The 15,398-nt window shown below is 35.5% G+C and overlaps 4 protein-coding genes across 5 annotated transcripts; all 4 read left to right on the top strand.

The window, feature by feature from the left end:
* Nucleotides 1-1,319: 1,319 nt before the first annotated feature.
* On the top strand, nt 1,320-3,697 carry LOC110621599 (probable terpene synthase 6). The gene is made up of 6 exons (XM_021765868.2): nt 1,320-1,469; nt 1,635-1,905; nt 1,992-2,364; nt 2,443-2,661; nt 2,762-2,894; nt 2,992-3,697. Exons 1-6 carry the CDS (start codon nt 1,350-1,352, stop codon nt 3,529-3,531), a joined length of 1,656 nt encoding a protein of 551 aa, XP_021621560.2. The 5' UTR covers nt 1,320-1,349; the 3' UTR covers nt 3,532-3,697.
* Nucleotides 3,698-3,733: 36 nt separating this feature from the next.
* LOC122724451 (pollen-specific leucine-rich repeat extensin-like protein 3) lies at nt 3,734-6,136 on the top strand. Its single transcript, XM_043959415.1, has 2 exons — nt 3,734-4,060; nt 6,008-6,136. Exons 1-2 carry the CDS (start codon nt 3,734-3,736, stop codon nt 6,134-6,136), a joined length of 456 nt encoding a protein of 151 aa, XP_043815350.1.
* A 487-nt stretch (nt 6,137-6,623) lies between these two features.
* On the top strand, nt 6,624-8,918 carry LOC110621641 (probable terpene synthase 6). 2 transcript variants are annotated; one of them, XM_043958919.1, is made up of 6 exons: nt 6,624-6,784; nt 6,952-7,222; nt 7,309-7,681; nt 7,764-7,982; nt 8,083-8,215; nt 8,313-8,918. In XM_043958919.1, the coding sequence occupies exons 3-6, from the start codon at nt 7,410-7,412 to the stop codon at nt 8,850-8,852; spliced, it is 1,164 nt and encodes a 387-aa protein (XP_043814854.1). In that variant the 5' UTR covers nt 6,624-6,784; nt 6,952-7,222; nt 7,309-7,409; the 3' UTR covers nt 8,853-8,918. The 2 variants fall into 2 exon arrangements, with proteins under 2 accessions (XP_043814854.1, XP_043814855.1); XM_043958920.1 differs by lacking the exon at nt 6,952-7,222.
* Nucleotides 8,919-13,661: 4,743 nt separating this feature from the next.
* Nucleotides 13,662-15,281, top strand: LOC110621598. Its single transcript, XM_021765867.1, has 3 exons — nt 13,662-14,180; nt 14,226-14,436; nt 14,581-15,281. The coding sequence occupies exons 1-3, from the start codon at nt 13,662-13,664 to the stop codon at nt 15,279-15,281; spliced, it is 1,431 nt and encodes a 476-aa protein (XP_021621559.1).
* The last annotated feature ends 117 nt before the right edge of the window (nt 15,282-15,398 follow it).

The raw sequence follows: 15,398 nt of genomic DNA, 5'->3' as shown, positions 1-15,398 counted from the left end.
CAGTAATTTTCACTTATTAAACAAGTGGAGATTTCCCATCCCATAGGTGGTTTTTTTTAATAGAATGGTAATAGAATAAAATATCAGGAATAGAAATTAAATTGTGGTTTTTGACCGCTTCTAAAAGTACTATATATTATAAATTCTCTATATATTAAATTATTAATTTATCATATGAATTATTTTACATGAAATAAAATATATAGTCTTTTCTTTCCATTTCATTATGTCGTGTAAGCAAAGACCGAACCTTTTTTATTATTATCTTTTGGAAAAAAGAAAGAATATGCATATAAAGTGTGAATTTTTCTGCTCTTTCTACCAGAAATGTAATACTTTTATTCTCGTACCACTGTTTAAACCTTTAAATGTAATATTTTGTATATAATTTAGTTTTTATGGCTCTTTCTGCGACTATTGGAATTTTCTTAAGAGGAGTTTCTGCGAAAATAAAGTAAATTAAATAATATTTTGAGATTCAAAAAATTGAGTTTATGAGTATTTAAATTTGATTAGGAAAAAAGACGCACTTTCTCTTTTATCTATTTTCTTTTTGTCCGCCAGTGATGTCTAACCGCTTTTTTACTATAGTGCCAACTGTCTTTGTTACTCAGATCCGTACGTACGAATGCGTTAGAACTTCACTCTCCACACTAGGTAGCCATTTAATTAGGTTTGCGAAGTGATTGGCCGACTATTCTCCCTCGCATCATCGTATTACCAGGTTAGGCTCTGATCCGGCTTGCTCCACATATCCGAGCTTGGGCCTTGATATTGGATCGAATTTTTAGAGGATGGCTTGATGAGTTTTGGGCCCATATTCTTCTCCAGACCAGACCTCGTCTCTGGTGTGAGTGATCACTAAATATACAAATTAAATTACTTATATAATTATATAAAATTTAAAGTAATATATAATTTGATATATTTATACCTATTCAATGAAAAATGTACAATTATATATATATATATATATATATATATATATATATATATTCAGTGGACGGCGGCTTTGAACAGTGGCTGCTTTGAAGACTGAATTGATGAACCATTGTATATGTGTATTATTTATGTTTTTGGTTATACCAATTATTTACTTTCAGTGGAGAGTAACTCTTAAATGTGCTTGCATCATCCAAGGTTGAATGGTCATATCCACAGCATGGATCGAGTGATTTAACATTAACGTAATAATACAATATAATATAATTATCATCAATAATAATAATAATAATAATAAAACTGTGCTATGGGAATGCTCTTCTATAAAAAGCTATGATTTGATCCTTGTAATGAGCAGAGGCAGAGGCAGAGGCAGGGGCAGGTCTTATCTTGTAATTCTCAAAGAAATGGCAGCGCAAGTAGTGCATTTGGCAAGCAACATCGAGCAAGAGATTTCTCGTCCATTGGCTAACTTTCCCCCTACAGTGTGGGGCTATGACTTTGCTTCACTTCCTTCGTTTAACTCTGTAGGCCAACTTTCAACTTTTTCTTTCTCTCATTAATTACACACAGCATGAATGCAATCTGTTCGTTTCTAACTTCAACTTTTCCATACTAAAATTAAAATTATCAGTACAGTACATATAATAAGCCTTCTTGATTTACTCAAAATATATGTTATGTTTATGCAGGAAATTGAAACCTATACCAAAAAAGTGGAGGTGCTAAAAGAAATGGTGAAGGACATGCTATTATTTTCTAAGGAAGATTTAATAAAAAATATTGAGTTCATCAATTTATTATGTCGTCTTGGTGTCTCATATCATTTTGAGAAGGAAGTTGAAAAACAAGTTGATTACATTTTTAATGTCTTCCATGGTGCTATCGACAATAACTATGATCTTCATACTGTGGCACTTTTATTTCGAGTTTTAAGACAGCATGGATATAAAATATCTTGTGGTAAGTGCTTAACTAAGCTATGTGTAGTAGATATGTTTATATATGAAGATGGTTGTATGAAGTGGGTGTTGTGATTTGTGAATCAGATGTGTTCAAGCGATTCAAGGACAGCGATGGGAAGTTCAGTGAAACCGTTTCCAATGATGTGAAAGGCATTCTTAGCCTTTACGAAGCAACCTTTGTGAGTATGCGGGGAGAAGATATTCTAGATGAAGCACTTGCTTTTGCAAGGCCACGCTTGGAGTCATTGGCTATGCAATCAAGTCCTCATCTCAAGAAACACATAGAGAATGCCTTAAACATGCCTTTCCACAGAGGCCTCCCAAGGGTAGAGGCTAGGAAATTCATCTGTTTCTACGAAAAAGAGGAGCCTCACAATGAAACATTGCTCAAGTTTGCCAAGTTAGATTTCAATCGAGTGCAGTTGATGCACAAGCAAGAGCTAGGTGTTGTCTCCAGGTATACAATTTGTTTGAGAGGTCATATGAGATATTATTATGTGTAGTTGATATTTGAAGATCATATTTGTTTGATTAGGTGGTGGAAAGAGTTAGATCTTGCAAAGGATCTCCCTTATGCAAGAGATAGAATTGTGGAAGGATACTTTGAATCAGCTGGACTTCAATTTGAGCCTAAATTCGCTCTTTCTCGCATACGTTTAACCAAGTGTATACAGATACTGGCACTGGTGGATGACACTTATGATTCCTATGGCACACTTGAAGAACTAAAATGCTTTACAGATGCACTGGAGAGGTTTCACAACATTGCCACCTAATTGAATTCTTGTATTATTCGTTATGCCAAATTTCTCATTTAAATTATATTATCTCATTTCTAATTCATAAATTCCTAGGGGCAATGCTGAACAACTACCCATAGATTATCTGAAGATTGTGTACAAGGCGGTTTTAGATTTTTTTGCAGAACTGGAAAACGATGAAGGCAATGAAGGAAGATCTTATTGTCTCAATTATACGAAGGAGAGAGTAAGAACTATATCTAGCTAGCAATATGTTTTTTTTCTATCAGGATACAATTATTAATATGATATTCTTTTTCTTGTTAAATATATGCATGGGTTAGTTCAAAGAAGTGGTGAGATCTTATCTTAAGGAGTCCCAATGGTTCTATGATCGCCATCTTCCTCCATTCAATGAGTATATGCATAATGCATTAGTCTCATCTTGTTTTGCTTTACTTCCACCAGTATTTTTCCTTGGAGTAGAAAAACTTGCTGGGGTTAAAGAGTTTGAATGGTTAGAAACTAATCCAAAACTGGTTGAAGCTTGCAAATTCTTTGGTCGTGTAGTAAACGACATGGTGGCACGCAAGGATGAAGAAAAAGAAGGACATTGTTTAGCTGGAAATTGCTACATGAAAGAATATAGTGTCTCAAAAGAGAAGGCGATGGAAGAGCTTAGAAGGATGTGTGACAATGCATGGAAGGATGTGAATGAAGAGAGTATGAGGCCAACTGTTGTCCCAATGCCTCTTATTACGAGTATAGTAAACCTTGCTCGTGTAATGGAAGTTGTCTTCCAGTACGATGATGGATACACCGTAGCCACAAGCTTGAAGGATAATGTTATCTTAATGTTCGTCGAACCATTATCTGAAGACTGAGATATCAATATGGATGCTCTTTATATATGTAGTTTCGTTTGTTTGCAAAAAGTTCATGATTTGCCTTCTTAGTGTGCACAATAATAATAGAATAAATCTGCAACTCAATCCCAGAAGACGATATTTCTGGATTGGAAATAATTATCTGCGTGTATCTTGTTTTAATAATATATAAGTTCCTTTTATTATAAAATAAAAAAATATGCATTATACACAGTGGCGGAGCCAGGCCCTTCACTTTGGTAGGGCAGTGCACTCCCCACCTCCACTAGTCCCCTCACCTCCACCACCGGTGCTTTCTCCTTCTCCACCAGTCCAATCTCCTCCCCCACCACCCCCAGTGCGATCCCCACCTCCACCTATCCACTCATCACCGCCGCCGCTGCCTCCAATGCACTCCCCACCTCCACCAGTCTCCTCACCTCCACCACCGGTGCTTTCTCCTCCTCCACCAGTTCAATCTCCTCCCCCACCACCCCCAGTGCAATCCCCACCTCCACCTGTCCACTCACCACCACCACCACCTCCAGTGAACTCCCCACCTCCACCACCGGTGCTTTCTCCTCCTCCACCAGTTCAATCTCCTCCCCCACCACCCCCAGTGCAATCCCCACCTCCACCTGTCCACTCACCACCACCACCACCTCCAGTGAACTCCCCACCTCCACCAGTCCCCTCACCTCCACCACCGGTGCTTTCTCCTCCTCCACCAGTCCAATCACCTCCCCCACCACCCCCAGTGCAATCCCCACCTCCACCTGTCCACTCACCACCACCACCACCTCCAGTGCACTCCCCACCTCCACCACCGGTGCTTTCTCCTCCTCCACCAGTTCAATCACCTCCCCCACCACCCCCAGTGCACTCCCCACCTCCACCAGTCCCTTCACCTCCACCACCGGTGCTTTCTCCTCCTCCGCTGCGGCACCTTCATCCCCTTCAAAGCATTTTCCGGTCGCCGGTACGGCACGTGCCCCCTTGCCGTACCGTCCCTCCGCCCCTGATTATACATCCTACTTCAAAAAATAATTTATTCATCCTCAATAACTTGTTTGACATATATATACGAGTCTAACATATTATATGCAAAATGCATTGTTGAATATAAATATTTATCAGTCTATCACCAATAAGAACTAGCATGATGATTTATTATCCTCATTTTCTTTTTATTCCACTATTAGTGACTACTCTAATACAAATTATAAAACTGATAAAAATAAAAATTTATAATAAATTTAAATTTAATTTCAACTCTCGTAAATATGGCATTTTAGTAGTGGAATAAGTTAATTGGGTAGTTTTAAAATTTTAATAATTAACTTGTTGGGATAATTTTCATAGATGATATATACATGTTATAGTAAAGTATACAAATTTTAAATTATAATATAAAACTTTCTCAACTTTTATTTAAATTTTTATTTGTTTTATAAAAAATATTATTTTAAGAAAATATTTTTATTATGGTGGTATTAGAAAAAACATTTCAGAAAAAATTTCAAGGTGTTGTTAAAATATATATATATATATATAACTTCTTCTTTTCCATAAAAACCCAACCCCATCTCCCCAAATCCCAGCTCACCACAAACCCTCAACCCAATAATGGTTTGAGTCTCAATCACCTAAAATCCCGATCCCATCTCCCCAAATTCGAGCTCACCACAAATCCAGCTATCAATGATTTCTTAATAGCCCCATCACAGATGAGGAGGTCCACAAAGCTGTCTTTTAGTTAAGAGGTAATAAGGCACATGGTCCGAATGGTTTTTTTATCAACATTATTGGCATATTGTGGGACCGTCCCTTTGTCGTGTTGTGCAGTACTTCTAAGAAATAGGGTTCCTTTTTCTCGAATTCAGTAGAACTAATATAGTTCTTATTTCGAAGTGTCATCATTCTCTCGGTATTCATTGGTTTAGACCTATTAGTTTGTGCAATTTTATCTACAAGGTTATTTCGAAGACGATGAATAATAGATTGAAATCATAGGTGTACTCACTTATTCCAAAAGATCAAAATTTGTTTTTAATAAGGATATTCAAGATAATTTAGTTATTATTCATGCAGTTTTTCATTTTCTTAAGATATCTAGATGTCAAATGCACTCAATAGTTATCAAGCTCGATATGTATAAGGCTTATGACTAAGTGAGTTGAAATTTTTTGTGATTACTTCTTTTACAGATGGACTTCTCTGTGCATTAATTGGGTACATAATCATGCAATGTATCTCGACTATTAGTTTTTTTGTTCTAATTAATGGTGTACCCTCTCCTCCTTTTCGACCAACTTGGCGTATTCGATAAGGGGATCATTTGTCTCCTTATCTCTTTCTATTTGTGTCTCAGGTTCTCTCTTATTTGTTGTTTTCGGCACGCGATAGGCAATTTTTGCACGGTATCAAGTTAGCTCGAACTACTCCAATGCTCACTAATATCTTGTTTAATAATGATACTTTATTATTTGCCCAGATTTCGCAGGCAGAAACTACTTTTATGCTTGATTTGTTGCAATCTTACACTATAGCTTTTGGTCAGTCAATTAATTATCACAAATCGCATATTCCATTCAATAAGCGGGCACCGTTGCAATTGAGGTGAGATATTCTTACTATGTTTTCTATAAATAAGGTATCTCCCTCTGATAAATATTTGGGTTTCCTAATGCTCTTGGGACGTTCGCATCAACAGAAAGCCTTAGTTACTGCGGAAGATCACGTCAGGGCTAAAACGCAATCGTGAAAATAAAAATTATTATCATATGCTGGTCGGATTACAAACACAATGATTCACATGGCTTCAACTAGAAGCTTATCCGTTTGCGTTGAGTTGATGGACTTGAATTTTAAACATGAAAATAAATAGTTATTCTTTTTTTTTTAAAAATAAATTGAGAATTTGTCCAGCAATTACACGTAAATCCCAAATTAAATTGAGTTTTTTTTTACATACATAGCAGTTTGATGGGTAAAGTGAATCAATCTGCACAGGAATTACTTAAACTTCATTATCTTAAATTTTAAAAGCAAGGGGAAAAAACAGTAGTAAGGGAATGCTTTTCTATAAATAGGTATGATTTGATCCTTGTAATGAGCATAAGCAGTGCCTTATCTTAAAATCTTCAAAGAAATGGCAGGGCAAGTAGTGCAAATGAGAAGCAACAAAGAGCAAGAGATTTCTCGTCCATTAGCTAACTTCCCCCCTACGGTGTGGGGTTGTGACTTTGCTTCACTTCCTTCGTTTAACTCTGTATGCCAACTTTCAACTTTTTCTTTTTCTCATCAATTACATGTAGTATATATACAATAAGTTTGTTTACATGTAGTATATGTGCAATCTATTTGTTTCTAAGTTAAAGTTTTACCAAATTATAATTTAACATTACATTCATTCACTTGATCAATATGTTTATACAGGAAATTGAATCATATACCAAAAAGATGGAAGTGCTAAAAGAAAAGGTGATAGATATACTAATATCTTAGAAGAAAGATTTAATAAAAATAATTGAGTTGATCAATTTATTATGTCGTCTTGGTGTCTCATATTATTTTGAGAATCAAATTGAAGAACAACTTCATCACATTTTCAAAGTCTGCCATCATAGTGTTGGTAATAGCTATGATCTTTATACTGTGGCACTTACGTTTCGAGTCTTCAGACAGCATGGATACAAAATATCTTGTGGTAGGTGCTTAACTAAGCTATATATAATACATATGTTTATTTATGAAGATGGTTATATGAAGTGGGTGTTGTGATTTGTGAATCAGATGTGTTCAAGCGATTCAAGGACAGCGATGGGAAGTTCAGTGAAACCATTTCCAATGATGTGAAAGGCATTCTTAGCCTTTACGAAGCAACCTTTGTGAGTATGCAGGGAGAAGATATTCTAGATGAAGCACTTTCTTTTGCAAGGCCACGCTTGGAGTCATTGGCTATGCAATCAAGTCCTCATCTCAAGAAACACATAGAGAATGCCTTAAACATGCCTTTCCACAGAGGCCTCCCAAGGGTAGAGGCTAGGAAATTCATCCGTTTCTACGAAAAAGAGGAGTCTCCCAATGAAACATTGCTCAAGTTTGCCAAGTTAGATTTCAATCGAGTGCAGTTGATGCACAAGCAAGAGCTAGGTGTTGTCTCCAGGTATACAATTTGTTTGAGAGGTCATATGAGATATTATTAATTATGTGTAGTTGATATTTTAAGATCATATTTGTTTGATTAGGAGGTGGAAAGAGTTAGATCTTGCAAAGGATCTCCCTTATGCAAGAGATAGAATTGTGGAAGGATACTTGGAATCAGCTGGACTTCAATTTGAGCCTAAATTCGCTCTTTCTCGCATACGTTTAACCAAGTGTATACAGATACTGGCACTGGTGGATGACACTTATGATTCCTATGGCACACTTGAAGAACTAAAATGCTTTACAGATGCACTGGAGAGGTTTCACAACATTGCCACCTAATTGAATTCTTGTATTATTCGTTATGCCAAATTTCTCATTTAAATTATATTATCTCATTTCTAATTCATAAATTCCTAGGGGCAATGCTGAACAACTACCCATAGATTATCTGAAGATTGTGTACAAGGCGGTTTTAGATTTTTTTGCAGAACTGGAAGACGATGAAGGCAATGAAGGAAGATCTTATTGTCTCAATTATACGAAGGAGAGAGTAAGAACTATATCTAGCTAGCAATATGTTTTTTTTCTATCAGGATACAATTATTAATATGATATTCTTTTTCTTGTTAAATATATGCATGGGTTAGTTCAAAGAAGTGGTGAGATCTTATCTTAAGGAGTCCCAATGGTTCTATGATCGCCATCTTCCTCCATTCAATGAGTATATGCATAATGCATTAGTCTCATCTTGTTTTGCTTTACTTCCACCAGTATTTTTCCTTGGAGTAGAAAAACTTGCTGGGGTTAAAGAGTTTGAATGGTTAGAAACTAATCCAAAACTGGTTGAAGCTTGCAAATTCTTTGGTCGTGTAGTAAACGACATGGTGGCACGCAAGGATGAAGAAAAAGAAGGACATTGTTTAGCTGGAAATTGCTACATGAAAGAATATAGTGTCTCAAAAGAGAAGGCGATGGAAGAGCTTAGAAGGATGTGTGACAATGCATGGAAGGATGTGAATGAAGAGAGTATGAGGCCAACTGTTGTCCCAATGCCTCTTATTACGAGTATAGCAAACCTTGCTCGTGTAATGGAAGTTGTCTTCCAGTACGATGATGCATACACCATAGCCACAAGCTTGAAGGATAATGTTATCTTAATGTTCGTCGAACCATTATCTGAAGACTGAGATATCAATATGGATGCTCTTTATATATGTAGTTTCGTTTGTTTGCAAAAATTTCATGATTTGCTTTCTTAGTGTGCACAATAATAATAGAATAAATCTGCAACTCAATCCCAAAAGATGATATTTCTAGATTGGAAATAATTATCTGCGTGTATCTTGTTTTAATAATATATAAGTTCCTTTTATTATAAAATAAAAAAATATGCAGTGTACATCTTACTTCACAAAATAATTTATTCATCCTCAATAACTTGTTTGACATATATATACGAGTCTAACATATTATATGCAAAATGCATTGTCGAATATAAATATTTATTAGTCTATCACCAATAAGAATTAGCATGATGATTTATTATCCTCATCTTTTTTCTAGCTGCTATTAGTGACTACTCTAATACAAATTATAAAACTGATAAACATAAAAATTTATAATAAATTTAAATTTAATTTCAACTCTCATGTAAGTATGGCATTTTAATAGTGGAATAAGTTAATCGGGTAGTTTTAAAATTTTAATAACTTGTTGGGATAATTTTCATAGATGATACATGTTATAGTAAAGTATACAAATTTTAAATTATAATATAAAACTATTTTTATTTGTTGTATGAAAAATATTATTTTAGAAAATATTTTTATTATGGTGGTATTAGAAAAAACATTTCAGAAAAAATTTCAAGGTGTTGTTAAAAAATATATATATATATAACTTCTTCTTTTCCATAAAGACCCAACCCCATCTCCCCAAATCCCAGCTCACCACAAACCCAATAATGGTTTGAGTCTCAATCACCTAAAATCCCGACCCCATCTCCCCAAATTCGAGCTCACCACAAATCCAGCTATCAATGATTTCTTAATAGCCCCGTCACAGATGAGGAGGTCCACAAAGCTGTCTTTTAGTTAGGAGGTAATAAGGCACATGGTCCGAATGGTTTTTTAGTATGTTTTATCAGTATTATTGGCATATTGTGGGACCGTCCCTTTGTCGTGTTGTGCAGTGCTTCTAAGAAATAGGGTTCCTTTTTCGTGAATTCAATAGAACTAACATAGTTCTTATTTCGAAGTGTCATTATTCTCTCGGTATTCATCGGTTTAGACCTATTAGTTTGTGCAATTTTATCTACAAGGTTATCTCGAAGACGATGAATAATAGATTGAAACCATGGGTGTACTCACTTAGTCCAGAAGATCAAAATTCTTTTGTTTTTAGTAAGGATATTCAAGATAATTTAGTTATTACTCATGCAATTTTTCATTTTCTTAAGACATCAAGATGTCAAATGCACTCAATAGTTGTCAAGCTCGATATGTATAAGGCTTATGACTAAGTGAGTTGAAATTTTTTGCGATTACTTCTTCTACAGATGGACTTCTCTATGCATTGGATACATAATCATGCAATGTGTCTCGACTATTAGTTTTTCTATTCTAATTAATGGTGTACCCTCTCCTCCTTTTCGATCAACTCGTCGTATTCGATAAGGAGATCATTTGTCTCCTTATCTCTTTCTATTTGTGTCTTATCTCTTTCTATTTGTGTCTCAGGTTCTCTCTTATTTGTTATTTTCGACACGCGATAGGCAATTTTTGCATGGTATCAAGTTAGCTCGAACTACTCCAGTGCTCACTAATATCTTGTTTGATAATGATACTTTATTATTTGCCCAAATTTCGCAAGCAGAAACTACTTTTATGCTTGATTTATTGCAATCTTACACTATAGCTTTTGGTCAGTCAATTAATTATCACAAATCGCATATTCCATTCAATAAGCAGGCACCATTGCAATTGAGGCGAGATATTTTTATTATGTTTTCTATAAATGAGGTATCTCTCTGATAAATATTTGGGTTTGTTAATGCTCTTGGGAAGTTCATATCAGAAAGCCTTGGTTACTGCGGATACGTCAGGGCTAAAACGCAATCGTGAAAGTAAAAAATTATTATCATATGCTGGTTGGATTACAAACACAATGATTCACATGGCTTCAACTAGAAGCTTATCCGTTTGCGTTGAGTTGATGGACTTGAATTTTAAACTTGAAAATAAATAGTTATTCTTTTTTTTTTTTAAATAAATTGAGAATTTGTCCAGCAATTACACGTAAATCCCAAATTAACTTGAATTTTTTTTTTACATACATAGCAGTTTGATGGGTAAAGTGAATCAATCTGCACAGGAATTACTTAAACTTCATTATCTTAAATTTTAAAAGCAAGGGGAAAAAACAGTAGTAAGGGAATGCTTTTCTATAAATAGGTATGATTTGATCCTTGTAATGAGCATAAGCAGTGCCTTATCTTAAAATCTTCAAAGAAATGGCAGGGCAAGTAGTGCAAATGAGAAGCAACAAAGAGCAAGAGATTTCTCGTCCATTAGCTAACTTTCCCCCTACGGTGTGGGGTTGTGACTTTGCTTCAATTCCTTCGTTTAACTCTGTATTCCAACTTTCAACTTTTTCTTTCTCTCATCAATTACATGTAGTATATATACAATATGTTTGTTTACATGTAGTATATGTGCAATCTGTTTGTTTCTAAAGTTTTACCAAATTATAATTTAAAATAATATTCATTCACTCGATCAATATGTTTATAGAGGAAAGATGTGAACGAGCTTAGAAAGATCTCAAAAGAGAAAGCGATGGAAGAGCTTAGAAAGATGTGTGACAATGCATGGAAGGATGTGAACGAAGAGAGTATGGGACCAACTGTTGTCCCATTGCCTCTTATTACAAGTATAATAAACCTTGCTCGTGGAATGCATGTTGTTTATCAGTACGATGATGCATACACCATAGCCACAAGCTTAAAGGATAATGTTATCTTAATGTTCGTCGAACCACTACCTGAAGATTGAGATATCAATATGGGTACAAAAAGTTCATGATTTGCCTCACTGTGCACAAAAATAATAGAATAAATCTGCACCTCAATCTCAAAAGATGATATTTCTGGATTGAAAATAATTATCTGCGTATATCATTTTTTAATAATATATAAGTTTCTTTTATTATAAAATAAAAAAATATGCATGCCACATCTTTCTTCAAAATAATTGGATATTTTATTCATCCTCAGTAACTTGTTTGATATATATACAAGTCTAACTTATTATATGCAAAATGCATAGTTGAATATGAATATTTATTAGTCTATCTCCAATAAGAACTAGCATGATGATTTATTATCCTCATCTTCTTTCTAGTCCACTATTAGTGACTACTCTAATACAAATTATAAAACTGATAAAAATAAAAATTTATAATAAATTTAAATTTAATTTCAACTCTCTCATGTAAATATGGCATTTTAATAGTGGAATAAGTTAATCGGATAATTTTAAAATTTTAATAACTTATTGGGATAATTTTCATAGATGATACAGGTTATAGCAAGGTATATAAACTTTAAATTATAATATAAAACTTTCTCGATTTTTATTTAAATTTTTATTTATTTTATAAAAAATATTTTTTAAAAAAATATTTTTATGATGGTGGTATTAAAAAAACATTTCAGAAAAAATTTCAAGGTGTTGTTAAAAAATATATATATAGCTTCTTCTTTCCCATAAAAACCCAACCCCATCTCCCCATATCCCAGCTCACCACAAACCTAACTATCAATGATTTCTTATCAGCCCCTATCACAGATGAGGAGGTCCACAAGGCTGTCTTTCAGTTAGAGGCAATAAGGCACATGATTCAAATGGCTTCTCTGGTCTGTTCTATCAGCATCATTGGCATATTGTGGGACCGTGTCTTTGTCGTGTTGTAAAGCGCTTCTATGAAACGGGATTCCTTCTTCGTGAATTTAGTAGAACTAATATAGTTCTTATCTCGAAGTGTCGTCATCCTTTCGGTATTCATCAGTTTAGACCTATTAGTTTGTGCAATTTTATCTACAAGGTTATCTCAAAGACGATGACTAATAGATTGAAACCATGAGTGTACTCACTTATTCCAGAAGATCAAAATTCTTTTATTTATGGTAGGGATATGCAAGATAATTTAGTTATTACTCAATAGTTGTCAAGCTCGATATGTATAAAGTTTATGATCAAGTGAGTTGAAATTTTCTACGATTAGTTCTTCTGCCTTCCCCTCCTTTTCGACCAACTCGCTGCATTCGATAGGTAATTTTTGCATAGTATCAAGTTAGTTCGGACTGGTCTAGTGCTTACTAATATCTTGTTTACTAATGATACTTTATTATTTGCCTAGTCTTCGCAGGCCGAAGCTACTTTTATGCTTGATTTGTTGTAATCTTACACTGCAGCTTCTGGTCAATCAATTAATTATCACAAATCGCATATTCTATTGAGGCAAGATATTCTTGCTATGTTTTCTATGAATGAGGTATCTCCCTCTGATAAATATTTGGGTTTACTAATGTTCTTAGTGTTGATGTTAAACTTGTTTTATTTTTTTTTTTATTTTTATTTTGATTGGTACAGCTAGGAGTAGTTGTCTAAATTATTTTTTAATAATCTGTCAAACTCCAAGTGGGAGTATTTGTAGGGATTTTCTGTTATTGATTTGGTCAGCAGACATGGAGAAGCTGCAGGAGCTTAATAAGCCACTTTCTCCTATTTTGTAGTCCCATTACTTTTGATTTTATTATAAAAACAGTTGCGGCATCAGAGTTTTTGTGCAGCACCACAAAAAGAGTGAAATCTGCTGTGTTCTTCATTATTCTTTTATTTTTTAGTTCTGTTTTCCAGTTAATATTGCAGAACATTGTGTTTGAATATTGCAGCAGAACATTTGGTATCAGAGCCTCTTCGATCAAGGCCTGAAACATGTCTCACCTTGAGATTGAGAGAGCAAGGAGAGAGAGAGAGCAGAAAGAAAGAGAGGGTGCCTCCAGCGATACTTCAAACAAAGAAAGCTTGTCGGATCAAGAGAAGGAGGACTCGGTTACGCTAAAATATCCCATGTTGACAAAGAGCAATTATGCAGCATGGGCTATTAAAATGGAAGTGTTTATGATGGCTCAAGGTGTATGGGAGCCAATCGAGTCTGAAGGTCCAGTTGATAAACGAAGAGACAAGATGGCATTGGCGGCCATCTATCAAGGTATAGGTGAAGATACCTTGCTTCAACTAGGGGCCAAGAAGACAGCAAAGGAGGCATGGAATATGCTCAAAGTTATGAACCAAGGCGCAGAAAGGGTGAAGGAGGTCAGAACTCAAACCTTATGGAGTGAATTTGATGCAGTGAAGATGAGTGATTCAGAGACAATAGATGAGTTCTCTGGAAAACTCACCATCATCGTCAATAAATTAAGAAGCCTTGGGAACATTGTTGAAGATGAAAAGGTGATTAAGAAATTGTTACGTTCAACTTCCTTAAAATTTTTGCAGATAGTTTCAGCCATAGAGGAATTTAGTGATCTGAAAACCAAATCGGTAGAGGAGGTAATTGGATCATTAAAGGCTCATGAAGAACGTTTGCTCGGTTATGGAGGCAATTCAGCTGAAACAGTCCTTCTCACGAGAGCTGAATGGAAGGCCAGAGAGGAGGGCAGCACTTCCATAAAAGCTCAGAATAGCAACAGTGGAAAGGGGGGCAGAGGTTGAGGCCGAGGACGCGGCCGCGGTAGGGGAAGAAGCAACAGCGATTTCCCGAAAAACGGTGATGATGAGTCAAAGCCGCAAAAGAAAGATAAGAGCAAGATCAAGTGTTATAGCTGTGGTCAAATGGGACATTATGCCTCAGAATGTCCCACGAAAGAGAGAGATGAAAAGGCTAATTTAACACAAGAAGACGAAGGACCATCCTTGCTGCTGCTGGAAACGTGTGTGCCAGAATTGTTACCAGCAGAGGAGTTTGAGATAATTATGCTGCAAGAAAATACCAATGAATCCGAGACAAAAGAAAGTAATTGGTATTTGGATTCTAGTGCAAGTAGCCACATGTCAGGTGAAAAACGCTACTTTGTAGAATTAAACCTTACCATTACAGGAAAAGTAAGATTTGGTGATGGGTCCATGGCTAGCATTTGCGGACAAGGTTCAATTCTATTCCAGTGCAAAAATACTGAACACATAACTCTACAGAATGTTTATTATATTCCAAGGCTTAAGAGTAACATTATAAGTCTTGGACAGCTTGATGAAGCAGGAAACTCAATTGTGATTGGCAGAGGACACCTGAAGTTGTATGACAGGAGGAGCAGGCTAGTGGTGGATGTTGTGAGAGGAACAAACCGGCTTTACATTGCAGCCTTAGAGCTTGCTACACCAATCAATTTGCTGGCAAAGATGGACAATGAATCTTGGGCATGGCATGCTAGATTTGGTCATCTTAATTTTGATTCTTTAAGAAAGCTCAGCAGAAAAGGCATGGTCAAAGGGCTGCCCAGTATTGATCAAGTAAATAAGCTATGTGATGGGTGTCTTGTGGGAAACAGCACATAACTTCATTCCCGAAACAAACAGAATTCAGAGCAAGCAGACCCCTGGAGCTCGTTCACAGTGACTTGTGTGGTCTAATATCACCAACAACATGTGGAGGTAATAATTATTTCATGTTAT

Source organism: Manihot esculenta, chromosome 8, assembly GCF_001659605.2.
Source record: "Manihot esculenta cultivar AM560-2 chromosome 8, M.esculenta_v8, whole genome shotgun sequence".
In the NCBI taxonomy this organism is placed as follows: Eukaryota; Viridiplantae; Streptophyta; class Magnoliopsida; order Malpighiales; family Euphorbiaceae; genus Manihot; species Manihot esculenta.
Note: the sequence above shows the minus strand (reverse complement) of the source record. Positions and strands in the feature narration are given on the sequence as shown.

What these genes read in the sequence shown, in the direction of transcription:
- LOC110621599 (XM_021765868.2), top strand. Translation starts at nt 1,350, where the DNA reads ATGGCAGCGCAAGTAGTGCATTTGGCAAGCAACATCGAGCAAGAGATT. An exon ending in TTTACAGATGCACTGGAGAG is followed by an intron (nt 2,662 to 2,761) that starts GTTTCACAACAT and finishes ATAAATTCCTAG; the next exon opens with GGGCAATGCTGAACAACTAC. An exon ending in TCAATTATACGAAGGAGAGA is followed by an intron (nt 2,895 to 2,991) that starts GTAAGAACTATA and finishes TGCATGGGTTAG; the next exon opens with TTCAAAGAAGTGGTGAGATC.
- LOC110621598 (XM_021765867.1), top strand. Translation starts at nt 13,662, where the DNA reads ATGTCTCACCTTGAGATTGAGAGAGCAAGGAGAGAGAGAGAGCAGAAA. An exon ending in ACATTGTTGAAGATGAAAAG is followed by an intron (nt 14,181 to 14,225) that starts GTGATTAAGAAA and finishes AAATTTTTGCAG; the next exon opens with ATAGTTTCAGCCATAGAGGA. An exon ending in CAGTGGAAAGGGGGGCAGAG is followed by an intron (nt 14,437 to 14,580) that starts GTTGAGGCCGAG and finishes ATTATGCCTCAG; the next exon opens with AATGTCCCACGAAAGAGAGA.
- LOC110621641 (XM_043958920.1), top strand. Translation starts at nt 7,410, where the DNA reads ATGCAGGGAGAAGATATTCTAGATGAAGCACTTTCTTTTGCAAGGCCA. An exon ending in TTTACAGATGCACTGGAGAG is followed by an intron (nt 7,983 to 8,082) that starts GTTTCACAACAT and finishes ATAAATTCCTAG; the next exon opens with GGGCAATGCTGAACAACTAC. An exon ending in TCAATTATACGAAGGAGAGA is followed by an intron (nt 8,216 to 8,312) that starts GTAAGAACTATA and finishes TGCATGGGTTAG; the next exon opens with TTCAAAGAAGTGGTGAGATC.
- LOC122724451 (XM_043959415.1), top strand. Translation starts at nt 3,734, where the DNA reads ATGCATTATACACAGTGGCGGAGCCAGGCCCTTCACTTTGGTAGGGCA. An exon ending in CACCACCACCACCACCTCCA is followed by an intron (nt 4,061 to 6,007) that starts GTGAACTCCCCA and finishes TTATTTGCCCAG; the next exon opens with ATTTCGCAGGCAGAAACTAC.